The sequence below is a fragment of the Cydia fagiglandana genome, chromosome 12, assembly GCF_963556715.1.
Source record: "Cydia fagiglandana chromosome 12, ilCydFagi1.1, whole genome shotgun sequence".
Taxonomy (NCBI): domain Eukaryota; kingdom Metazoa; phylum Arthropoda; class Insecta; order Lepidoptera; family Tortricidae; genus Cydia; species Cydia fagiglandana.
Genome location: NC_085943.1, coordinates 17,132,659 through 17,159,593, shown reverse-complemented (window position 1 = coordinate 17,159,593; position 26,935 = coordinate 17,132,659). Strand labels below are relative to the sequence as shown.

Below are 26,935 nucleotides of genomic sequence, written 5' to 3'. Positions count from 1 at the left end.
TAGCGCCCTCCAGACTATGCGCGTGAATCGCGGGCGAAGCCGCGAACGCGAGTGTGGAGTCTAGTTCGCTGATATGCGAAATCGACTCCAGACTCGCGTTCGCGGCTTCGCGCCGCGATTCGCGCACGAGTGTGGAGCGGGCTTAAACTGTTCACTCTCTGGGTATTCACATCCGCACTTCCGTAGAGTAACTTTCATACAAGTTGTACCTATATATGTTAACCAAATATCACGCGAGATGGAGCTGTATTGGGAGCGACAATTTCTACATCGCGCTAATGAAATTTTTATTGGAAACGTAGGGTAGGTGCGCTAGTTTTCGTTCAATTATAGGAGTTGCCAAATTAGATTTAGCAAAGTGGAACAGGTAGGAAATGAGGCAAAGTAAACTAAAATCATATAAACATCTTTAATTCATTATCATTATTGAAAATAATGTACACTATTCAAATAATTTAATAATGGCTTAACATTAACACCCTACTTGAGTTCGTTAGCAATATGTTTGGTAGCTTTGGTAATTTTCATGTTAGGTTTAGAAGTCATTTTGTATAGGTATTTTAATTAAAAACCGGTTATAGTTTTCATTTCAGAGTAAAAAAATGTACTTATAAATAACAATATGATAGTACCCACCAGGTACCCACCCATGTATCACTCTAGATTTCAGATTAGTCTCTTTAAGTAGGTATTTGTTTAATTGTACCCATACAAGATACCATCAAGAGTTAAAAGTTAAGGTAAGTAACTAACTAGGTAGGTAACAAAAGAAAGAAGTAAAAAAGTAATTCAGTCATTGTTACTTATAGGTGCAAAACTTTATCGGGGTTTTCACTGCCATATTTATTATGTCCCTTCAACATCCGCTTAAATCACCGAACTAGTATAAGTGGACTCCTTGAATCGAGTTCCTCATACTGTCGTGTGACGGGGGAGGTCGAGGTCGAAGAGTAAGGACATGAATTGAAGTGACATACGAAATGGGACTTGCACACCATATACAAATGTATGGAACTTGGTACTATAGTAGGTACCTAAACTTGTGGTAAACATAGTAATTTTTACCTGCTTGAATTTATATACGTTTATACACTAACTTATAATTAAATGTACTTACTAATAGTCACATTGTATAAAAATATATACAGATCATGAGATCTGATGAGTGTTTGTAATGCGTCAGCTTACATTGGCAGCACTGATATGTGACATATTTGGTACTTTAGCGCGCCCATAGCGCGCCATACACGGGCTGAAAGTAAGCACCTTACGGGTGGAATGTCTATAGGTAGTCACGAAATATTCTATAAAAAATAAGTGTTCCGTGAACAAAGTTTTGTACGGAACACTAAAAACTAGGTGGCATTAAAAAGTTCAGTGACAGACAGAGCAGTGCTTAATTTCAAATGTAATTAATTGGGTGACGTGTGACTGGATTCGGGGACCAAACTTATATAAATTGATTAAATTGATAGCCAATGCCGACGACGCTCTAACAGCTAAATTAATTTCGCAGGCGTTCAGCCGGCATATTGGCGCACGATCTTGGCCCACTCCGCGGGGAAGTTGCGCTGTACGTAGGACAGCGTGCGCTGGATCTGCTTGGTCTCCTGCGGCGAGCACTGCGGACAGGCGCCGCGCAGCACCAGCGGGGCCAGGGCTGGAAAGAACAAGTAAAGAGTTACGAACGAGAATACATTAACATTTTCATTTCTAAAGGACCCAATCATAACAGTCCCGGTAACATGTGTCGATACTGGTACAAGTCTATTGGTTAGTTTTTAGGGTTCCGTACCCAAGGGTAAAACGGGACCCTATTACTAAGACTCCGTCCGTCCGTCCGTCCGTCCGTCCGTCCGTCCGTCCGTCTGTCCGTCCGTCCGTCTGTCTGTCACCAGGCTGTATCTCACGGACCGTGATAGCTAGACAGTTGAAATTTTCACAGATGATGTATTTCTGTTGCCGCTATAACAACAAATACTAAAAACAGAATAAAATAAAGATTTAAGTGGGGCTCCCATACAACAAACGTGATTTTTGACCAAAGTTAAGCAACGTCGGGCGTGATCAGTGCTTGGATGGGTGACCGTTTTCTTTTTGCATTTTTTACCGTTTTTTTTTTTGCTTTATGGTACGGAACCCTTCGTGCGCGAGTCCGACTCGCACTTGCCCGGTTTTTTTTGATGTTTTTGGTGGGAATTTTATAAAGCGTGGAAAATCTGTGCATGTGCTGTGCACCTAAATTCTGACTTGACCTGCAAGTCAGAATTTAGGTTATGAAGAAAATCTGTCAGACAGAACGGGCACTATACTTTCACGTTCCACCCACAACTATGGGTGGACTAGATGTAAATTTATCAGAGCCAAGCCAATGGATAATCCGGACCTCAGTCACAGGGGATGTCGGATGCCGGCAGCCTCGCTTGCGACCAAGAAGAGCCTTTTACCAATTGAAATAGGGCCTTATAGGGCGCCTGGCCTAACGCGCACTTGAGGTGCCGCATCGTTTATAATTGAGTACGCCCAGTGTTAGATTTGCCCTAAGGCCCAGTAGGCCCGGGCCCAGGGCGACGAAATATTAGGGGCGAAAATGCCATTGAGTACGTCTGAGCATGTCATTGAGCGCGTCTTCAAGCGCAGTGTCGGAGAACGGAGGCTGATGCGCCTGCGCGCACACGCACGCTCGCCAGGACCAAGAGTCACTTACTTATGTTATGAGCCTCTTATCCATTGCAATAGGGCGCCTCGCCTAGCGCACACCCTGAGCTGCCGCATCGTTTATCATGAGTACGCCGAACGCTCGTCACCTCCTTTGTCAGTGACTGACTTCACCTGACTAACTTACTTTTGAGCCTCTTCCCGATGGGGTCGCAGGGCGCCTCGCCGAGCGCGCACTTGAGCTGCCGTTGGATGAAGCGCTTGTCATTGAGCGCGTCTTCAAGCGCGGTGTCGGAGACTGGCGGCCGCGCTTGCGCACACACGCACACCAAGACGCTCGCGACAACCAAGAGTGATAGTTTCATCTGAAACACAGTAATGATAGGTATAGAGTTTTGAATACTCTATCTTTACGCAGTTCTTTTAATTGTGAATTCAATAAATGTCGGTTTCTTAGTAAAATTATTATTAAAAAAAAACATTTATCAAATGAAATTATTAGACCGGTAGTATAAAAATTAAGATTATATGCTATTAGGCCATAGGTACCCGGCTAAATGTACCTAGCACGCTGCTGGCGTTTCCTCTTTGCAATAAAATAAATTTATTTCAAAAAATATTATTATTATTATTCAGAGCCCTCTGTGTCCCACTGCTGGGCAAAGGCCTCCCCCCTCTTTCTCCACTCGTCTCTATTTAGTGCAATATTTGGCCAACCTCCCAAGAAGGAGTCCAAGTTATCCCGCCATCGCCGACGAGGCCTGCCGGCTCCCCGGTTAGACTCGTGGGGCTCCCACTCTGTGGTTAACTTGGCCCACAAGTCGTCCGGCATTCGGCAGACATGACCAGCCCAGTCCCATTTTAACTTAGCCGCTTTCCGAGCCACGTCCATTATTCGAGTTTTAGAGCGCAGCGTGGTGTTTCGGACTCGATCCCTTAGTTTTACACCTAATATGCTGCGCTCCATAGCTCTCTGGCAAACCCCGAGTTTGGACTTTTGAGCTTCCGTCAGTGACCAGGTCTGAGCACCGTAGGTGAGAACTGGAAGTACGCTAAATATGTCGTAGTATTTTGTATGGAGACGGCCGCTATATGACGGCACCGCTATCCTAGGAAACCATCAGAGCATTTTAAGTTGGGCCTAAACTCAAACGGGGTAGGTAGGGTTCCCTACTATTATATAGATAGATACTTTTGCCAGCTTTGATTTTCAATTAATTGCAACATGCAACATTGATAACGGGATTTTTTTATGACGAATCTACAATAACCTTGTTCCACTACAAACCTTGCGTCATTTAGAAAACTGTAGGTAAGTGACCGCTAGCTACAATAATGCCAAACAATTAAAAAGCGCAATCTACTGTCCTCAGTCTTTATTCCAAACTGCTTAAATCAAGGACATTTTCGCTCAGAGCCCTCAGAGGGCCTACCGCGAACCACGTTAGACGTGTTGCCTCTCTGTTGCACTTGTAAATTCGTACGTAAGTGTGACAGGAAGGCAAGACGTCGAACGTGGTTCGCGCCGTAGGTCCACAGACGCCAAAACCAACCGGAAACTTGTCGCCATACAATTCCAAAGGCAAGGACAAATTCTGCTGAATTTTTCGTCATTATTTTATTTCGGAGATCTAGCATAAAGGATGACTCACGCTAGACCGGACCGTGCCCGGGCCGAGGCGTCATGTCATTTTTTATGACGGCTGATCGGTGATCACGTGATGATTTTCATAGAAAACGAAACGTAGGAAGCCCCGGCCCGGTCTAGCGTGAGTCATTTTTTTAGGGTTCCGTACCCAAAGGGTAAAACGGGACCCTATTACTAAGACTCTGCTGTCCGTCCGTCTGTCACCAGGCTGTATCTCACGAACCGTGATAGCTAGACAGTTGAAATTTTCACAGATGATGTATTTCTGTTGCCGCTATACTAAAAACAGAATAAAATAAAGATTTAAGTGGGGCTCCCATACAACAAACGTGATTTTTGACCGAAGTTAAGCAACGTCGGGCGGGGTCAGTACTTGGATGAGTGACCGTTTTTTTTTTGCCTTTTTTTGCATTATGGTACGGAACCCTTCGTGCGCGAGTCCAACTCGCACTTGCCCGGTTTTTAAGGCTTCTACAGAGTACAGACCTTGCAACTACTGGCATGCGATTTTAGGTAATCGCTGCTGGCTAAGTAGGAGCAACGAATTCAATCGATCGATCAAATGCCTCAATTTAGGTACGAGTACGGATGTATTTACGTATGCTTGTTTGCCACCGATGTGGTATTAAAAAAAAACGTATGTATTGCCAATCGCATGCGATTATCGATCACAGTGGAAGCGTGCTGGGCCCATAACCTGTTAAATCAGTTCGTAAAAGGAAACTATGAGAAGTTCATGTGAAGATTTGTATTGTCTATTAGAGAAGCATGATACGAAATTTAGACTGTTCAGCAGTAAGCTCGGAGGAATTAACAAATTCTTCCGAGGCAGTAAGGTCGAAATAATAGTGACGGCATCACGCACGCGAACAAAAGCTGTATATTCTTCAAACATTTAAACTTGTTCCACGCGCGTTTATGCAGTTACCTATAAAACAAGATTCTTTTAATTTATGAATAGAGTCTGTGCGGAAAGAGAAGAGTCGTGGAATGTATGGGGCCCAAAACATTCCACAACTCTTCTCTTTCCGCACAGACTCTACACTTTCTAACAGTTTGGAGGCCTATTACATTAGAAAATCGAGTTTTATTCACTAGGTACTACTTAAACTTGAAATTGATGTACTTAAATTTAAAGTAGGTAACTGGCCTGATCTCTGGCAGCTTCAAAAGGCTCCAGGCCCCAGGTATCGGCAGTACCTTACCCTTACTCTATAGTCCTTTTCAAATAGCTTGGCCTCTGTGACAGCTGTCATCTCCATACATTTTATAACCTTAAAACGAAAAATTGTATTGAGGTGACAGCTGTCACAGAGGCCAAGTTATCTGGAAAGGATTATAAGGATTATAATGCAGCGGTCGGCAACCTTTTAGCAGCCAAGGGCCACAGTTAACGAAGTTGACGCGGGCCGCACTTTGATCATATTAAGTCAGACATAGGCGTTTGTCAATATTACATACTTACAAAATAGCCAGGGCGGCTCGCGGGCCGCAAGTGTGAGGTTCGCAGGCCGCATGCGGCCCGCGGGCCGCCTGTTGCCGACCACTGCTCTAATGTCACACAAAGTTACCTCACACGCTAGTTAAGTTCCCATTCAGTTACGCCAGAAACAACCTAGGTAGCAATACCGTGCCGTTTCATTAGGTACCTTTCAATAATAGGTTAGCACTGCGCCGATTCTCGCGCTTTCACTTCGCACCGCCTTTCTGAACCTGACTACAGTGACTACCGTCACCGCTGGCGCTTCCTGTCAACCCTTTGTTAAACCCTCATGTCGATTTCCGATTTCCGAAAATCGTAAACAGATTTCCAGCTTTCGGGAGCAGAAAATAAAAGACATCAAGCTATATGTAAGCTATTGCCCCTATAGGCAGCAGCCCTAACACTTGCTGCCTGCGCTATACATATGGATGGGGTCGTCCAGAAATCATGTGATTATATTTGGCCTATTTTTGTCGATAAATAAACTTGAACACCAATATTTTCAAAGGGTCATCATCATCATCTTCTTCGCGTTATCCCAGCATTTTGCCAGGGCTCATGGGAGCCTGGGGTCCGCTTGATAACTAATCCCAAGAATTGCAGTTGGTATTAGGCACTTATTTTTTCGAAAGCGACTGCCATCTGATCTTCCAACCCAGTGGGGAAACTAGGCCTTGTTGGGTTTAGTCCGGTTTCCTCACGGTTTTCTCAATGTTTTCCTTCACCGAAAAGCGACTGGTAAATGTCAAATGATATTTCGGACTAAGTTCCGAAAAACTCATTGGTACGAGCCGGAGTTTAAACACTTTAAACCCGTGACCACCCGTGACCTCTGGATTGAAAGTCGCACGCTGTCACGCTAGCGCTAGGCCACCAGCGTTTTTTGTTGCGTATATAGTGTATATACCTAATTGAGCAGTGGTTTTCTTCTAAAACGTTGCTTTTTTGGGAGTTGGAATGTCTATATATTGTAGTTTCTCTTTACGTATTGCATTACCTACATTAAATTAGTTTCACACCTTCAAATCTTCGTCAAACTTTACACCGTTTGTAACCGAAAATTATTCACTTTGCGAATTCGTCTCAGCGGTAGATCTCGATAAAACCAATATCAATTAAATATTTATTAAGTAACAATTGCACAGTGGCGCCGTACCGAGATCTTGACTGACTAAACTGAGCATCTACGGGCGGCATTGTACCACACAATCGAAATGGAACGTGCACAGAATTTTAATCTGTGGAGTAATCAAAGTCTCGCCAAACATACAGGTTGAGGCTGGTAATAGGGACGAATAATTAAGTCGTGAATTATTAACTTGAATCTTGTATTATCCATCTTATGTTAGAGTTCATTCCTGTTGTACACATAATACCCATTGTCCATTGATGATGTCAAAGACCATTTCGGTTAGTAATCATAATTTTAAAACCGCAAACGTCGAAACGAGGCTCAAATTTGCTCCTAGTTCGACCACATCCTGTATGATAGCCATAGCAAAGATATAAAACTATTGTATGTAACTCTTTGGCCATAGCCAATGCCCAAAGTCCACAAAGGTATAGGTTTTAATGCGAAAGAAGGATGAGAATATATGTTGTAGGCATTGAGTGATTCATGACGAACGAGTCTAACCGGTTGTGAATCGCGAAGATTTAAGTAAAGTGTCACTTGTCTCTTAGAGATGCAGTGTAGCCGTGTATGTAAAGCTCATCAGTCAATTGTTTATCGTATATACCTAATACAACTTGCGTATTTCCAATAAACTTATTTTCTGATGGCTGTTTACAACTTTTCACATTGCCCGATCCGATGTTTAACGACCACAAAGAAGTAAAGTTAAAAATTGCTTTTCTATCTTTGTTATTAATTAAACAAATGTTTATTGTTTAGAAGAAAGCTTTAATGCACATAATAAAAGGAGTTGATGCCATGGGGCCCTCTCTGGCAGCTGTTTTCTCCAAAGGTCACTTGACGTCCAATACCGCACCAGACTATGTGGAAACGCATTAAGAGTGAGGGAGGTAGAGTTCGAGGACTAAGAAAAGTCCGCAGAGATTTTGATAGCCCAGTGCGCATAGCATAGCGCAGTGCAAGTGTTATTTTAAACGTCAAACTTCTGTGAAAATATGATGTATAAGTAAATAAGACTTGCACTGCGCTGCCGTTAAATGGTAAAACGCTGCAACTCAAGTTACAGGGTTTTAAGTTGCCTTGGATCAAATGATTCCTTTTATGTTCTTCTATCATCCCATTTTTTCAGATTTTTGATATATATATATTAAGTCTTTTAGTTAAGTCTGTAGAAAACTGTTAAAACGCGGCGACTATAGTCTAAGCCAGCCATTCTCAAAGTGTGTTCCGCGGAACCCTAGGGTTCCGCAAAGCCTCTGTTGGAGTTCCGCGAAAATATACTTGTAATAATAAGAAAAAAACCAGCTCTTTTAAGTATAGGTATATCTGGTCCACAGTGATGAACGAAAATTTTCAATTTGAGGTTCCGTCAAATATTTCGCTTGCCGAAAGGGTTCCGTCACCAAAAAAGTTTGAGAACCGCTGGTCTAAGCATACCAAAACATTGTAACAAGAGTTAACGCGTGTTTATTTCTGTGTCGTGTTAATACATCATAACATAGAGTAAAGCAGAACGCTATAAGTGCTATATGCAGCGTTCAGCTTGCATTATAATATTGTTAAATTAAGAGCATAGAATACGCCAAAACGCAGCAAGAGACTGAAAAATGAAAGTAATACCGTTTATCAAAAATGAAAAAAAAATCTATTTACCTAATTTTTATTTTTTTATTACATATCCATTTTAAAAATTATATTTACTATGTTTTCTGTTTTCAATGAATCACTTTATGAGTTAAAATCTTACGGCCAAAACGCTGCAACTAGGAAATGTTTGTGGCAAAATTATGTAACTATGGAGTTACAGCGTTTTGCTAAGAACTTCTGTAGGTTATTTTTTGTTGGATCTTATTGGCAAAACACTTTATGGCTAATATTTAAATAAATACACTAATTTATAAAATTTTCATTAGTTGGCTATATAAAATGCAGTCTTAGGAATATATTGTGTAAATTTCAACCTTATACGTTTATAAAAAATAGGTGTTTCAAAGGCCGGAATGTTTAAACCTTTAAATGCGTTTTTCTCAAAACTGCGTTTTTTACTTGCAGCGTTTTACCATTTGACGGCAGTGCGTGGGTTATCAAAATCGCTGCAGACTTTTCTAGGTCTAACTCTATAACAGGTACAGCGAGCGTGAGAAATAATTCTCGCGGGTAACCGATAGGTATAACGTGGCTTCAAGATTAGGAATACCTAGCAAGAATTATGCGCAATCGGAATTAGCCTTAAGCTGACAGAGCAATGGAAAAAACATCTACTAAGGGGTCAAAGAGAAAACTGTGTTCAAGTCTTTTCTGTACACATACACAAAAGTTAAGGGCACAGGAGAGAAAAATGTACAGTTCGCGCGAACACACTAGTTTTCTCTCCTGTGGGCAATAGTTAACAGCTTGTGGATGTGGGCATGTAGGTAATGATTTTATCATAGTTTTCTAAATAAAAGGAGTACCTTTTCCATAAGGGTTAAATAAGAAAATTAACCTTTATAGCCCTTAACTTTTGTGTATGTCTACACAAAAGACGCGAACACAGTTTTCTGTTTGACCCTAAGACAAAATGAACGACCATGAACGACATGATAAGATTGACGCCAATTTTTTGAATCAAAAAAAATTGGGAATCAATCAATCTCATTTAGCGTCCACACGTACACAATGTTATCAGTGATCACCAATTTTAGATTTATTAAAAAAATCCCCTAAACGCACAATCCTATCGCCGAAAATTGGCATTCTTGCGTCCGCATCTACAATTGTATCAAGAATTTTTCGTGTCCACACAGCGCCTGATTTGATCGGCGAAAATTAAGTATCCTCGTCTGGACTGCCACGGGCTTGTTAAAATGACACCGTGACCAAAGTAGTAAGTAAGTATGTATATAGGAACCAGTGATTGAAACCAATTGTGCGAAAAAGTGTTATTGTAATGAAAACAATGTTACCTGTCTCAAACCGGGTCACAAGTACCCGAAGCCCCATTCACTGGAAGATTATTTACATGTGAAAAGAGAAACGGAAGAAGGGGCCTCCTGGGATTTAAAACATAACTTTCAAAAGCCTTAGGTATAACTCAATTAAAAGATTTTTTACATGCATCGCACGAGATCATAAGTAAAAGTCATGTCTGAGGTGCGGGGACGTAAAAAATTAAATTTACGCGACTATATAAATCCTTTTTGAGTAATTAAACTATAATGTAATGTAGTGTTCGAAGTGTGTACCTAATAACCGCTAATCCATATTCTTGAATAAAACATTTTTTTGTGATAGAATTCGGTCCCGAATGTCCCGCTCAGATGGCGGGAAGTCATGTAACAAAATCTTAAATGACCGCAGTTCTCCTTGACCCGAACTCAGCACTCGATTGGTGCCGGATTTGCGCGTAACCATTAGACTTAAAACGCAAAGAAAATTTAACTCGGTAAATTTTCTTCACGGTTTTACCACAGTTTTACCTTCATCCGAGTTACCTTCGGCTTGAGCGGCCACTGGGCAGCCTTGAGTTTAAACTGCATCGTTTTTGTCATGCATAAAATTATGGCCAAGCAAAATAAATAATGTTAAACGATGTCACTGATTTAAGTATTCCGTTGGACTCATGGTATTTAGTCGTTATCTGAGCGTTTCTTTTACTTTTTGCCACTTTTGTATTATTTCTACTCAGAATCACGAGCTCTTTCGATCCTAATGGGATAAAAAAATGTCCCAGAGTTTTTTTCTTAGTGTGTTCCTTCTCCCGGATAACTTTATAAAAATATAGATAAAAAGGAAAGTTCGAAAAATGTACGGAAATTTTAGGACATTTTTTTTTCCTATAAGAAGGAAAAGGGCTCGCGATCCTGACTAGAAATTACACAAAAGTGGCAAAAAATATCACAATACACTTTTTGTTTGGGCAGTCGTGTAAAAATGGTAAAAAATAAAAGAAACGTTCATCCGTATTCATTCTTCGTCTACCTAGTTTTTTTTCTAAGTTATTATAAGCACGAACGTGTCACAGATACGGTAATTAATTTTGATGATGATCACCAGATTATTATTAAGTATAATACTATACTTAATTATACATAATTATCCAGCATTGTATAGACATTATCTTAAGATTAAGCAGTCCAGATTTAGAACCACCCAGGAGTTTTGTATTATGTAAGATTATGTAGAGCCTGGATAATACGTTAATAATAATGTGATTACTTTACTTAAAGCATTATCTATGAGTAATATTAAGGAATAATAAGGAGGTACTTATCTCAATCATTGTAAGCAAAATGGTCCCCTTTCTAAGCGTGCATAGAGAAAAAAATACATAGAGTGCTCACTCCATAGGTACATCAGTTTGTGTATCAAAACGACTATTATTTTCGTAGTCGATATCTAGCATCGACCACAATAGATGTTCCAAGTTCCAACATGCTCAACAATTTTCAGCTAATATTATAACCGGATTTACCGGAACTCTATTTTCAACTCCTGCTTTTAAGATTAGTAAAGCTGTAAGTTGTTGTTCAATACAATTTTCGTGAGTCGCGACACTAGGGAATTCTAGTATCAAGTAGCGGTACTGATAATTCCGCTACTCGATGTCGACTGCGAAAATAATAGTCATTTTGGTATCAAAACTGATATATGGAGTGAGCATGAGCACTCTATTCTTACTAATATTTCTCTATGCTAATAGTATAAATAAATTAACACCTTAATAGTGCCTTCGATCTACATTTGACCTGTGTAAAAATTGCTATTTTATTCCAAACTTTATAAAAACATCACCTAGGAAGCTTGTTTGGATTTATGACACGTAAGAAAATACGACAATTTTTGAAAAACGCTTCGGATAAATTAATAACCTGGGGAAAAAAACATCAGACAAGGATTCTACGGATTGCAGTTAATAATAAGTATATAGGTAACCCTTTAGTTACACTACTCGTATAGGCAGGCCTACCTATGTATACAGTCGGCAAAATTATTAGCTTTTACGGCGCGGTTCGGGAAATGAATTAGAGATTCACTAGATACACATATTTACTGTATTCTGGCAAATAAATGATTTGTATTTGATATGAAATAGTAAAGATATGTGACGTTCCACGGAAAAAGGTAGGTAGTGAATCTCTAATTCATTTCCCGAATCGCGCCGATAGCCGACCCCTGCATATAAATACTGTACTTTGAGATTAGCTATTAAAAATTCAAATATTTAGGTACTGATCGTTTGAGCTTCCACTAGGTAACATTAAGGCAGCGGTTCTCAAACTTTTTTGGTGACGGAACCCTTTCGGCAAGCGAAATATTTGACGGAACCCCAAATTAAAAATTTTCGTTTATCACTGTGGACCAGATATACCTATAGAAGAGCTGGTTTTTTTCTTATTATTACAAGTATATTTTCGCGGAACCCCAACAGAGGCTTTGCGGAAGCCTAGGGTTCCGCGGAACACACTTTGAGAATGGCTGCATTAAGGGATCGGTTATATGGGATTACGTGACCGAGGCTATCGCGATTAGTGATTGGTACGTTACGGACGCCGGTCTATTGCCGATGGCGTTGCGTCAACGGTCGGAAACAATCCCAAATATTAAATAACACTTAACTACCACCAATCCGGGTCACTACGCTCAAGTGGAACACGGTGGACACTATCGGTGTGCTAAATGTGTCCTTTACTTAACATGGTTTCGAAAACAAATGAACGTATTTTATTGATCTTCTTTTTCTTATTCTTTGTCTTATTAGCCGGCTTTGCACCCATCACTAACGCGGGGTTAGCCGGTAAAAGCTGGAGTTACCATGGTTACAACCATGGTTAACGGTTTAACCGGGCAACCCCGGGTTAGTGGGTTGGTTCAAGTGGCGCTTAGAGTGATTAACTGATTATATGTAAAATGTAGAGACCGTGAATAGATTATTTTCTGTCCCATAATATGTGTTTGTGGAAATTCCTTAATTATAATTTTCCTTACTTACATTTTGTGGTATTTTTGATTAGACACAATATTTCAACATTTGACATTTAGGTACGTATTTTTAATGCAGAATGAAGTAGAAGAGATATTTTATTTTATTATATCCAATATTTCCCTGAAGGAGCCGTGTTAATATTACTTTGTAAGGTGTATTCGGGTAATACCGAATGTCGGACAATTCCGAAATTCAGATGAAAATGACCCTTAAGGCCATCATAATAAAAGTCTCTTTTCGGAATTATCCGACAGTTTTCTACATTCGGAATTACCCGAGTAAACCTTACCTATATATATTTGGTATATTATTTTAGGAATTTCAAGCCTCGTCCCTGGGAAAAAAATATATAAGTATAAAAAACTAGGTATGTATAACGAAAACATACATATTATTTGATATAAAGTAATTAGCACTTATAATTATATCTTGCACACACAACGATGCGCGCAAAAATATAAAGGTTACACACACTACGAGTATTATGGTTTGAATATATGATTGTGTCATTCGTATACTTAAACGCATTCCGATTTGCAAAATATTATCGCAACTGAATGTACCTATACACCAGCTATTCAAATTTGATTTGTATTAGATTTTTTTACGGCACATTTAATTTAAATAGTCTTGATAGAGCGCCAAAAAAGAAAATTCGACAAAATTGTCCGCTTAAAGTTTTCACATCGCGTTCGTTAAGTTCATAAAATGTGCACTGCGAAAAAGCATGTCAAGTTTTCTTAAGGCCGTATAGCAAAACCACAAAACCTAACGCAAATTGCACGTACACAAACACTGTTTTGAGCGCCAACCGTTGTCCTTAGTTCCTTACACGATTTGCCTCGTGATTTCAAAACGGGTCGCGGGAAATCGGAGAGAAAATGCAATATGCAACTTACCTGCATTTTACTTGCTGGAACCACTTTTACTTTCAACTGTTATAACCGGGTCACAAGCGACTGCGGCAACGACTGGTAGGAGAATGCTTCGGCGTATGGTGCCGTAACGTCTTACTTAACTGATCCCCTCTCTGGCTTGCTTAACGCGAGTGTACGCTCAATGAAACATGATGTTTAAGGGTTTATTTTTATTTACAAAATAACGTACAAAATTGGTCGACTGTTGTAAATGAGGCCGTAATTCGTATTAGTTTTTTAAACCAGATTTAGTTCAGGTACTGTGTCACAAAAGTTACCCGTATAAAACGTCAAAGATATGTTTACACTTTTACACCACTTTTGGTAATGAGGCAAAAAATTAAAACAATATCTTTGACATCGGCTGTACCTATAACTATTTTTTGTACTCAATATGTGGTATCACTGGTTGAAGAATTAAGGCCTGTTGGGTAGGTAGGTAGGGCTGTTTGAAATTTAAGGGTAGGTACATTTCTATTAACTTTTTAATAATACTTACGTACCGATACCTATTTATCAAATCTAATCTAATAATGTTACGTTTCTTTTGTTAACTGATAGCGTTAGTATTATTACGAACACCTTGTACAAGTTAATTAAATAGTTGTTTATATTTACTTAAGTTATATGCTAACATTATTTAATTTCTAAGCAATATAAATAATTGTACAACACAAATTACACATAACATCGACATCATAAGATATAACAAATAGAATGCGGATTTTGTATTCAACAGGGTGCGTTTCAGCCATAGGCGTATTGCATTTCATGATTGAGCACATATCTAGAGTCAGACCAAGAAAAGTCTGCCACGATTTTGATAGCTCACGCCCACGCACTGCAAATGTCATTTTATTTTAAACGTCAAATTCTGACTGATTATACATCATACAAAATGTATCAAAAATCGTTGCATACTTTTCTTGGTCTAATTCTATGTGGTATGGCATAACATGACGACACAGTTATAAATATGCAACAATTAGAAGTTTGTATTACTGTTACTGTTAGGTAGGTTAGGGTTGCAGTCCGTCTGTGTATCAACTGTAAACTGGCTACACTGACCGAAAGGTGTGTAGGTCTCTAAATTACAGAAATTGCAGAAATGGTAAAATGACACAGCTGCATTTGAATAGTTCTAATATAGTGGTCCAGCACAGCCGAACCGGCGGCGATCTTGGCCCAGCACTCCCATGCATTCAAAGTTAATTTTACCAAGAGGTTAATTTTACCTAACAGGTATTCAGCTTGATAAAATGGGGTTGGTGTTCCTGTTTAGCCAAACCAACGGACAATTTTGGCCCACTCCCATTGATAAGTGCGCTAATAGATGAACACGAGCGAGCGCCGGATTTGAATGTAGTCTATGTAAGGACTGATGGGCTTAAATTCTATCAGTTTGCTTTATAAAACAGGGTTGAAGTTCGGCTCAGCCGACCCGGCGGACAATCTTGGCCCACTCCCAGGGGTAGTTTCGTTGGATAAAGGCGAGCGTGCGTCGGATCTGGCGCGTTTCCCTCGCTGAACACTGTGGGCATGCGCCGCGGAGCACCAACGGGGCGAGCGCTGGAACAATACAGGAAGGTTAGGAGGGTGGAACACTTAGCTATAACCTGTGAGGTGAAAAACAATGGCTGTTCACAAACCAAACCTGAAATGTGTGTAATAAGTATAGCTCAGTGGCGGACTTGCCCTAAAGCCCAGTCGGCCCGGGACTAAGAGCGGCAAGATATTAGGGGTGGCAGCAAGGCGGCAGTCTATATACCTATGGGTGCTGAGAAAAAGGCGGCTAGTAGTTACTACAAGCCCTGGGGCCTAGGGCGGCCAACGCTGCAAATCCGCCACTGGTAGAGCTGCACATATTAGGTACCTACCCCTAATTTTGGGTTCCTATACGTAATAGTTTATTCTATTAGTTTTTTTTTTATTCTCAGGCTTATCATCAATAACAGATATAAATAACGTATTTTATAATAATAGCTGTTTAGTTTATATTTTATATTTATAGTGTTTATGCCTTCGCAACCGTGCCAGAACCCGCCGGAGTTGCTGCATTGCCCTGTTTGCTCGGACGGAAAGCAATACAAAGGTCGGGCTATCCATACGGCTTACCGGCATGGCACCCGTGTGGCTATCGACCCCCCGATTCCTAGCGCTTCTCAACCTGCAGGGTCTTCCTCCGCCGGGGGCCCTACAGCGACACCGTCGCCAGCTGAAATATCGCTTGCGGACAGGCTAGGGCTGTTGAAGGCCAACATTCCAATTGTGAAAAGAATACCCCGTGGTGCGCGTTTCATCGTCGCACGCTGCCTCACCGAGTGTGTGGCCAAAGTTGTCGCGGAAAATTCTGTTAAAGCATATATGGGAGCGTCTACTCACGTTTCCATTCACAGTTTTACACGCTGAAAAATCAAAAAAGGTATCACTCACCTCCCAAATTAAAACCAACACGTCTTTTTTATCCGATCTACCAGAGATCCCTAAAAATTCTCATAATGCTCGCTCAACTCATAATTCACTTCATACGAAAATAAAATCTATAGAAAATAAACTCTCAGATGGGAATGTGAGTGGTGCTGCCCGGCTTTTATTTTCTAGCGACGACTTGGCTGCGCACTCGGCTGCTACCTACGCCGCCTTAAAAGAAAAACACCCAGAGCCTCCCATTTCTTCAAAACTGCCAGATCCTCCCTCCGTCGATGATCCCTCTGTCACTGTCACTGAAGATGCCGTGAGTCAGGCCATAGCTTCGTTCCCCAACGGGTCCACCGGCGGGATGGATGGCTTGTCTCCTCAGCATTTAAAAGACCTGACTGCGATGACGCTAGGCGATGCGAGATCGGCCTTACTCAGAGAAATAACAGCGTTAATCAACTTGATGCTTTCAGGCCGCGTAAACACAGACATTGTGTTGTGCCTCTGTTATACGGCGCGAACCTGGTGGCGTTGGCCAAGAAGGACGGCGGTACCCGCGCCCGATTGCGGTCGGGTGCACCCTCAGACGCTTAGCCTCCAAACTATGCTGCAGACAATTCAACCAAAGGCTAACAAGGATCTTTAAACCTCGACAACTAGGTTTCGGCGTAAAGGGTGGTTGTGAGGCAGCAGTGCACGCTGCGCGTACATTCCTTAATCGCCCGGATTACGAAGTGTTTGTTAAAATTGATGTCAAAAATGCATTTAATTCGGTCGACCGCGGTGCTCTGTTAGCAGAAGTCAAAAAAGAACTACCCGAACTTTACAAATACCTTTGGCAATGCTACGGAGCACCATCTAAATTACTTTTTGGAAATGACATTATTTTATCAAGTATGGGCTGCCAACAGGGAGACCCGCTTGGGCCCGCAATTTTCAGTTTGGTCATTCACCCCATTATCTCTAGTCTAAATTCTAAATTCAATTTATGGTACTTAGATGACGGCTTCCTTGGTGGAGACGCACTAACCGTCTTACAAGACTTACAATGTATTATAGATAAATTTTCGAAAATTGGGCTTACATTAAACTTCACTAAATGCGAAATTTTCATTCCGGATCACGTTCCATTGAACACAAAAATAGATATTTTAACAAATTTTAACGCAGTTTTACCTAATATTTCCGTTCATTCCAAAACATCCCTCACCCTTTTAGGCTCACCAATTTTTGAAGAATCAATTGCTCCTGTTATTAACTGTAAATTAAATTTATTCAATAATACATCAGACCTTCTATTTAAAATAAATCCCCATATGGCTCTTTTCATCATCCGTTTTTGCTTATTTACACCCAAATTCATGTATTTACTCCGCAGTTGCCCAATTTGGAAATTTCCGTCCATCCTGTCTTCTATCGACTCCTCCCTCCAGGCAACTCTTTCCAAAACTATCAACATTCATCTCGACACTTGTTCATGGACCCAAGCGGCTCTCCCCATAAGACTTGGTGGACTGGGCGTTCGCACTACGGCCAGTTCGGCTCTACCCGCTTTTCTGGCCTCTGTATACGGCTCGCTATCTCTCGTTGGTATTATTTTAAACCAGTCTTCGATACCTGACGATGAGATAGCGAACTGAAGGAGGCCAGGGAGGCCTGGTGTGAGTCGTGCCCGAGTGCGGACATCCCAGTTGCCCGTCACTGTCAACGGGACTGGGACTCCCCACGTCTAAAGTTAGCCCACGCCTCACTCATCGAACAAAGCCCGGACGATTCTGAGCGTGCGCGCATCCTGGTCGTTTCGGTCCCCGAGTCAGGCCACTGGTTAAAAGCTCTACCATCTCGACAGGTCGGCACTGTTCTGGATCCAAGTAGCTTAAGGATAGCAATATGCTTGAGGCTTGGATCCAGAATATGTGTTCCCCATACGTGCGTCTGCGATAAGGATGTGGACCAGTTGGGCCGCCATGGCCTCTCATGTTCAAGAAGCGCCGGTCGAATATTCCGCCACAGCACGATTAATGATCTGGTCCATCGCGCGCTTGCCACCGTGTCTGTGCCTGCGGTTTTAGAACCCGTGGGCATGGCGAGGGACGACGGCAAGCGTCCTGACGGAGCCACGTTGGTGCCGTGGAAGTTAGGAAGGGCCCTGTTGTGGGACGCAACATGTGTCGACACCTTTGCGCAATCCCACATTCAGGGGACCCGCATTCGGGCCGGCGCTGCGGCTGACCAGGCCCAAGTTCTCAAGCGCCGCAAATACTCGACGTTGCTCAACGACTATGAGTTTGCGGCGCTCGCGGTTGAGACTTTGGGTCCCTGGTCAGCCGACATGAAAACATTTATAGGAGCACTATCGGCGCGGCTGGTTGACACCACAGGGGACCCCAGGGCTGGTGCGTACCTCTCTCAACGTATTTCCCTTGCGATACAGAGAGGTAATGCCGCCAGTGTCATGGGGTCCATGCCGCAGTCCGACCTGTTGGACGGGGTGTTCTTTTTATAGTTTGGTTTTTTGTAGGTAAGTATATTTTATAGTTTGCTATTTTTATTTTATTTCTAGTTTAACTTTAGTTTTAATATTGTATCCAATGTAAGTATTATGTTTATGGTTATAAATAAAGCAAGTAAATAACGTACTATACCTACATAATAGGTACTTTACAAGAAAAGGGAAAGACAATATTTATTTTTTCGTTATTGTTAAAAACCCTAAGGCAGTGTTTCTCGTAATTGAGTTTCTCGAATGTTTACCGTAGCGACTAAGTAACAACATTGCAAACTTGTACAAGGAAAATCTCTTAACAAATTGTGTTACATAAAAGTTTTCTGCGCGAATATCGTGCACATTGCGTGTCAGTTTTTGTGAATGGGTTTAAATTGTGCAATAATAATGGGAATACGCGGATGTTTCTAATGTGTTATCGCATTAAACGGGATTTAACTCTTGTGGTGTTTGGTAAACAAAAGATGACGATAACGGATATGATATATTGTGGACAATTTAACTTTGTTGTTTGATATAATATAAATCGATCGTCAGCTGTCTTTTTTGTTTTTGTTTCAATCAAAACACTAGTAAATAATTAGAATCAAGTTTAACTTGTTTGTACAGTTAATAGCAAAAGTTGCTAAGCGGGCGAGGTGTTCAAAATTATCTTGACGCGAGTTTATTTTAAAGAGAACAAGAGCGTGTCAAGGTAATTTTGAACACCTCGTCCACTTAGCAACTTCTGCTGCTGACTGTACAAAAATACGCGTGTGCACGCCTTCACGGAATGGCCCTCGAGTTTTCAGCTCGTGGTATGGGTCGTGGTTCGAGCTGCGATAGTTTTACAATAGTACATTTCGATGCTAGTGCGGAAGGTATGTCATTACTTCACGAGTACCGAGATATCTTGCCACGAGCCGCAGGCGAGTGGCAAGACTCGGGACGAGTGAAGAATGACATTTCCGCACGTGTATCGAACGACGTTTTTTAATACAGTTGCGAAAAAATAAGAAAAACATTGTTAATCGTACACTAAACAAAAGTGGTAACAGTGACAGCTCGGTTAAACGTCGCCTTTAAGTATATTATATCTATGGGCGTTTGGCAGCTATTCCGTTCCATTCAGTCAACTTATTAAGAACGGAATTTTCAATATTGAATATTAAAAACTAAACGTGTTATAATGATGAAGAGCTAAATAATTAAATATGAAATATGTAATATTTTTCGTATTCTTACATTAACGGTAGGTTTTTATGCTGATTACGACGTTTAAAGGAAACTAATATTAACACTCATCAATAAGTAGTCGTGAATTGGAACAAGTATAAATTTAAAAAAATTGGAAAAGTAAAAAGCACTAGTTCGAGATAACCAACTTTCCGCACGCTAAACAGCTACGTAAAGTAGCACTTTTTGAGCAACTGTATTAAAATAGTACATTTCGATGCTAGTGCGGAAGGTATGTCATTACTTCACGAGTACCGAGATATCTTGCCACGAGCCGCAGGCGAGTGGCAAGACTCGGGACGAGTGAAGAATGACATTTCCGCACGTGTATCGAACGACGTTTTTTAATACAGTTGCGAAAAAATAAGAAAAACATTGTTAATCGTACACTAAACAAAAGTGGTAACAGTGACAGCTCGGTTAAACGTCGCCTTTAAGTATATTATATCTATGGGCGTTTGGCAGCTATTCCGTTCCATTCAGTCAACTTATTAAGAACGGAATTTTCAATATTGAATATTAAAAACTAAACGTGTTATAATGATGAAGAGCTAAATAATTAAATATGAAATATGTAATATTTTTCGTATTCTTACATTAACGGTAGGTTTTTATGCTGATTACGACGTTTAAAGGAAACTAATATTAACACTCATCAATAAGTAGTCGTGAATTGGAACAAGTATAAATTTAAAAAAATTGGAAAAGTAAAAAGCACTAGTTCGAGATAACCAACTTTCCGCACGCTAAACAGCTACGTAAAGTAGCACTTTTTGAGCAACTGTATTAAAAAATTTATTACCAATACAGCATCGGCTTTAACCATTGCGATGCTTTGGGCGGCCGATCTTTGCGAGGTCCTTGTCTATTGTGCTATGTAAAAAAACTGTAACTAACATTAGTACTAAGTTACACTCGAGAGCACGTACATTGCGATGTCCCGCTCGCACACCGAAGCGGCGTGGTGGTGACAGCGCATTCAAAAACCGCCTTGAGGTCCAAGGGCCTACTCAAGAGTAGGAGACACTTACTTCTCATCCTCTTCCCAACAGCATCACAAGGACCCTCGTTCGTGGCGCACCTGATGTACATCTTGATGGTGGTCGGGTTATACAGGATCTGCTCCAGTTGCGCGTCCGTCAACTCCGGCGCAGGGAACGCGGCGACCAATGCGCACGCGCATATACTGAGGAGGACCGGCGTGACCTAAGGGGTATCACAATAAGTTTTTACTCATCTTATACTTAATATCTGGGAAACCGAGCTTTGCTCGGAAAAAATACAATTACTCAAAATTGCGCGTTTTCCCAGAGATAAGATCTTAGCTAGATCGATATTTTGCCCCCGAAAACCCCAATATAGCAAATTTCATATAGCAGTTAATGTTAATGATAACATTTCTCCAAGAAACATTAGGTCTTACACTCGTCTGTCGTACAAAATATCCATAAAATCTAATATTTAGTACTCAAGATTTTTTTTTTGGACAAGCCAAATTGAAGAAAAATTCTTTGAATGCAGTTTTGTTTTTTTTTTTAAATAAAGGAATGTCGCCTTTAAGTAAAATGAGCCAGCTTAAGGATTTAAGGTAGTTTCCCTCCAGGGCCCGACTTATCTTTCCATCCTGTATAAATAAATAAGAATTGCTCGTTTAATATTTTAAATATCCGGGAGACCGAGCTTTGCTCAGAAAACATATAAAAAAAACTCAAAAATGCGCATTTTCCCAGAGATAAGACCCAGCTAGATCGATTTATCGTCCCCGAAAACCCCCATATAGCAAATTTCAGTGAAATCGTTAGAGCCGTTTCCGAGATCCCCGAAATATATAGGTACATAAATATGTAGACAAATAAATAAACAAGAATTGCTCGTTTAAAGGGATTATATATATGTAGAGTCGGACGAAGCTGCATGGCATTTGCAATGACGAAGTGTGGCAATGTCAAATTAAAATAGAGCACGTAGATTTTGTATGTATGTAAAACTTAGGTACCCAAATTATTCCCTAGCATGCGATATAGGTGTGGCAAGTGATCTACTTAAAACTAGTTGTATCTAATGATAATGTAATGACCCAAAACTAAAAATGACCTATAATGTTATCTCCGCTGCTAATAAAAATAATAGTTCAATCAAGCGTTCTTAAATATGGCAAAGAATAGGTACTTTTAGGATAATAATTAGTATATAATGATATTAATGATAAAGATATAGTGTAATTTTTTTACAGTAGGTACATATTTTTTTTTCTTTTTTTTTTCCTTTTTATCTGCAATCGGCTGTTTCAGCCATAATCAGATGTTCTGTCTTTTGAGGGTTCTAAGAGGTATTGCATCAAATACTCTCTCTTGACTTTGATAGAATTTATCTTCTAGTGCCTTTGGTCTAGCCGCAGTATTTGCCACCTTTTCAGCCTACTCGGATTGTCGTTGGTGTTTACCAAGTCCCTTGCAAGTTCGTTTGTATGATTTTTAGTCGTTCTTTGTATTTAACACAATATCTGTTAACTTCCTCTTTGATTGTTGGTATCTTTACGTATTCATGTATCTCTGTATTTTTTGCAAACCATGGTGCACATGTTACAGCCCTTAGGACATTATTCTGAAACCTTTGTAGAATTTCGAGGTTTGAGTTACTGGCCGTTCCCCAGAGTTCAATCCCGTATGTCCATATGGGTTTTATAATGCATTTATACACTAACATTTTATTAGTTAGTGTCAGAGGTGATTGTCGGCCGATCAGCCAGTACAAGCGCTTGTAATGAAGGTCTGCTTCTTTTCTCTTTGTTTTGATGTGGTTCGTTGGCCCAAGTTAGTCTTCTATCCAAGTGAAGACCAAAGTATCTTACACAAGTTTCTTGGGGTAGTTGTTCTCTTCTCAGGTTCACGGCTGGACAGTTCTCTCTTCGTAGTGTAAATGTTATTTGTACTGATTTACTCACATTTGGCTTTATTCTCCACTTATCAAGCCATTCTTCTATCTTGCATAAATGAGTTTGTAATTTTTCAGCTGCTATGGTCGGGTTTACGTGACTTGCAAGACAGGCTGTATCATCGGCATATGTTGCCGTTACTACTTCTTCACTGCATGGTAGGTCAGCCGTGAATATCGAGTAGAGAACAGGGCCCAGTACGGAGCCTTGCGGGACAGAGGCTTTGATGCTGTACAACTGGGACACTTCATCACCAAATTTGACCTGAAATTTTCTGTCTTGTAGGTAAGATTTTAATACTATATAAAATGAGTTGGGTAATAATGTTTTTAGTTTATGTAACAGTCCATCATGCCAGAATCAAATGCTTGCTGGATATCCAGAAACACGGCAGCACAATATTCTTTTTGTTCCAAAGATTGTTTTATCTTGTTTACCACACGATGTACTTGTTCTACTGTTGAATGCTGTTCTCGAAATCCAAACTGGTGGTTGGGTATGATAGCTTCTTTTTCTAGGATTGGCTTGAGTCTCCGCAGGAAGAGCTTTTCGAAGAGTTTTGACATTATTGGCAGAAGACTAATTGGTCTGTAGGAGCTTGGATCTGTAGGCGTTTTTCCAGGTTTGGGTATCATACAGATTTAAGACACTGTCCATAGTCTGGGGTAATAATGTATTCGCATTATGGCATTAAATAGCATAGTCACATAGACAATAGATTTTTTAGGTAGGTATGTGTTTCAAAACTTCTGCCGTTATTAAGTCGAAACCAGGTGCCTTCTTATTGCTTAGCATTGTTATTGCCTTTTTTAGCTCTCTTGGAGTAGTAGCATGAATAGGCAGTGACAGTTGTTGATCGCTTTCCAGGTAAGCCTTCACCCTTCGAGCAACACCGGCTTCCGACACGTCGTAAGGGAGGGGCCCAAGCGATATCTCACCGTACAAATCTTTCTGCCATTTTTCGCGGGGGGAAGGTGCACACAGTCGCACTTCTCACACACTTACATACAAAATCCAATCAGAGGCCCTACCGCGAACCACGTTCGACGTGTTGCCTCTCTATGGCACTTGTAAATTCATACGTAAGTGTGACAGGGAGGCAACACGTCAAACGTGGTTCGCGGTAGGCCCTCTGTAATGACGACACAAATACATAGAAAATGACACACGTCAAAGACAAATCTTGCAAACCTCGTTCTCTTTTTGTGTACGGACGAGTGACTAGTGTCACAACACGCACACTAACACATTTTCGTTGAAGTATGTCATTGTATTCTGAGAGATGAGAAGTCGGATTTGTCGCTCGACCGATCCGCAATTTGTACTGAGCGAGCAAAATCGATAAATCCAACAATTACTTGAGACTAAAATATAATAATTGTATTTAAATGTAATTAAACGTATGATATGTAAAATAAAATATTACATGTGAAATGTAACACTTTCTTTTTGTAAATTTGATGTCCCCGACCTCTTTTTATAGCAAAAAACCAAGCAAACAGGCATTTTTGTGCAGCAGTGTTCACGCGCGTCTGGACTCGGTCTAGTGGAAAATCCAAGTGCAACTAGTTTTATTACCCGCGCTAGATTAGATTGACGCGCTAATCTTGTACCTCGGCAGAGGGGAAATAGTGCGAATGCCGCCTCCCTTCCGTGTTGCTCGAAGCCTTCACCTCATGTTCGAAGTCTGTCATTGAGCTAGTATTGGGCATAAAAACTTTGCTAAGGTGTTGCGCGAAGAGTTCGGCTTTTTCTTTGGGACTTTTAACCCATGTACCAGACTGTGATTTCAGTGGAGGAACAGCTTTTTGGGGCCTTTTGAATTGTTTTGTAAGTTTCCACAAGGAGTACTCATCACACTTCTTCGCCGATAGTAACAAAAGTTGTTGCTGTACATATGGTGCTGCTTTATCGCCCTAGGGCGGGATTAAGGACAATAAGTGCTTATGTCAAAAATTTAAAAGGTATGTGTACCTATTAGGGTATGGGTATATGTACTGTTAAACGTTGTACACAATAAAGAAACACGTGCGAAAAGGTAATTCGCAACTCGTGTCGATTTAAAACACTCATTCGGTCGTGTTTCAATTTATCGGCACTCGTTGCCAATTTTCTACTTTTCGCACTTGTATAGTAATGCACTATTTCGACGATTAAGCTTGGTATGCGGGGTTGCTAAGTTAATTAAAGTTAATGGTAAGTATATGCTAAATTAATAGTTTTGCGAAATTACTCATTTAATTGGATTTTAAGCATAATCTACTCCACGTTTTCGCAGGACAAATGAAAAGTCAAGAGAAGCAAAATAAATTATTTCTAACACAACACTATATGCTACTTTTTACATGATGCCTGAAATAGTCCGAGTCGTAAGCTAAAAGTCCCTACAGTTCCAACCGGAAGAAATCACTATAGCTTTACGTAAGAAAAAAGAGAAAGTTGAATTGAAACTATTTGTCAAATATTCTTCGTCCACCCTATTTCCCACTTTTGTGTCGCATAAATTTAGCAGTTTTTCATTGTTAAATATTAGAAAAACTGTTGAAGTTACATCAAAATTTCCAATAAACAAAAAAAATGATCTCTAAAATAGTTGCCTTTAAAGTATGTTGCTTGGGTAGTTTTCAAAACCGTTGTACTCCAATCAACGAGGACTTGAGTCCTACCTACACTAATCACACACCACAGACAGTACACCTACACGACACCTAGAGCCCCACGTGTATCCCACGGCCCTAATCATAAAACGCCTAATAAAATAATGACACAATCACTAACCTGCATCGTAAGTAGTCCCGATTCAACTGGCAGGTTCCCGGTAGGTTTGGACGGCGGTAAATGACCGACTGAGCACCCAGTCACCCACAATCATTGTATTAGCTACGGTACCCGTCCTCCCCTCTTGTTCATAGATTAGGCCGAGGGCTGCTTAATGATAAGGACTTATGAATTTCGAGAATACCTAACGCAACAGGGAAATCAAACCTAATCAGTTGAGATTTAGGGTCTAGAGTCGTTTGGAAGCGAATTGGGATATGCGTAATGAATTTTTAAATTTCCTAGAAACTTAATCGGTTAATCTGGGCATGTTAAATGCGCGAGAGTCGGTAATGAGGTTAAGGAACGGGTTTTGGGAATCCTAGTTGGAATTAGTAAGCTTTCTTCGAATTGAAGGCGAACAGTTTGGTGATACATTTTTCTAGAAAGGGTCATAGTCATTGATTATTAAGCTAGAGCTAGGTATATGTCGTTGCTAAATAGCCAAGAATTTAGATTACGTAATGTAGGTACCTATAAGTTAGTTTTTTTTAGCATTAGAAAGAACTTGCAAGAAGGTAAGCGATCTTGACATGTCTTTTAAGTGAAAAAAACCGAAACCCCGAACCGAACCGGTTTTAAGTGAAACGCTTTTTAAAATCAGTAACTATTACTTACTAGCTGTTGCCCGCGACTTCGTCCGCGTAGAATCTTATCTTCAACATTTTACATCTTTAGTACTTACCTATAATTTTCATATCTAAGCAATGTTGAAATTACTTTTCTTTTTTAGCAAGTTTTAAGTCATGTGGATTTTGATGTTGGTTGCTGAAATTACTTTTCTTGTATTCTAATAATAGGTACCTATGCCCTTATACAAAGATTCAAGTTCGGCACTCACAAAATATCTGATCTCCATACAATCTTTCAACCCCTTTCTCACCACCTTGGGGGATGAATTTTCAAAAATGCTTAAATTCGTTTTCATGTTTTTTAATTTAATACCTTTTTTTTGCAAAAATTTCAAGTTCCTAGGTTAAAATTAAATTTACACCCCAAGACGAATTTTCATCCCCTTTTTAACACCGTTTTGGCTTGTATTTCGAAAAACGTTGCAATTTTTTTTTGTACTCGACTATATGCCTTTCTAAGAAGTTTCAAAGTATTTGTAATGGATTAAAACTTTGAACCCCATTTTAATCCTGTTAGGGGATGAATTTTACAAAACGCTGAAGTTACTTTTATTGTCTTCTAATAATATCCCGAAATACAAAGATTCAAGTCCCGCGCTCGAAAAA

At 40.3% G+C, this 26,935-nt stretch overlaps 1 protein-coding gene across 1 annotated transcript; it reads right to left on the bottom strand.

The window, feature by feature from the left end:
- Positions 1-394: 394 nt before the first annotated feature.
- On the bottom strand, positions 395-25,748 carry LOC134669666 (ejaculatory bulb-specific protein 3-like). Its single transcript, XM_063527344.1, has 5 exons — positions 25,659-25,748; positions 20,977-21,151; positions 15,257-15,375; positions 2,846-3,023; positions 395-1,660 (listed from the first exon to the last, which is right to left on the bottom strand). Exons 1-5 carry the CDS (start codon positions 25,662-25,664, stop codon positions 1,521-1,523), a joined length of 618 nt encoding a protein of 205 aa, XP_063383414.1. The 5' UTR covers positions 25,665-25,748; the 3' UTR covers positions 395-1,520.
- Positions 25,749-26,935: the final 1,187 nt, after the last annotated feature.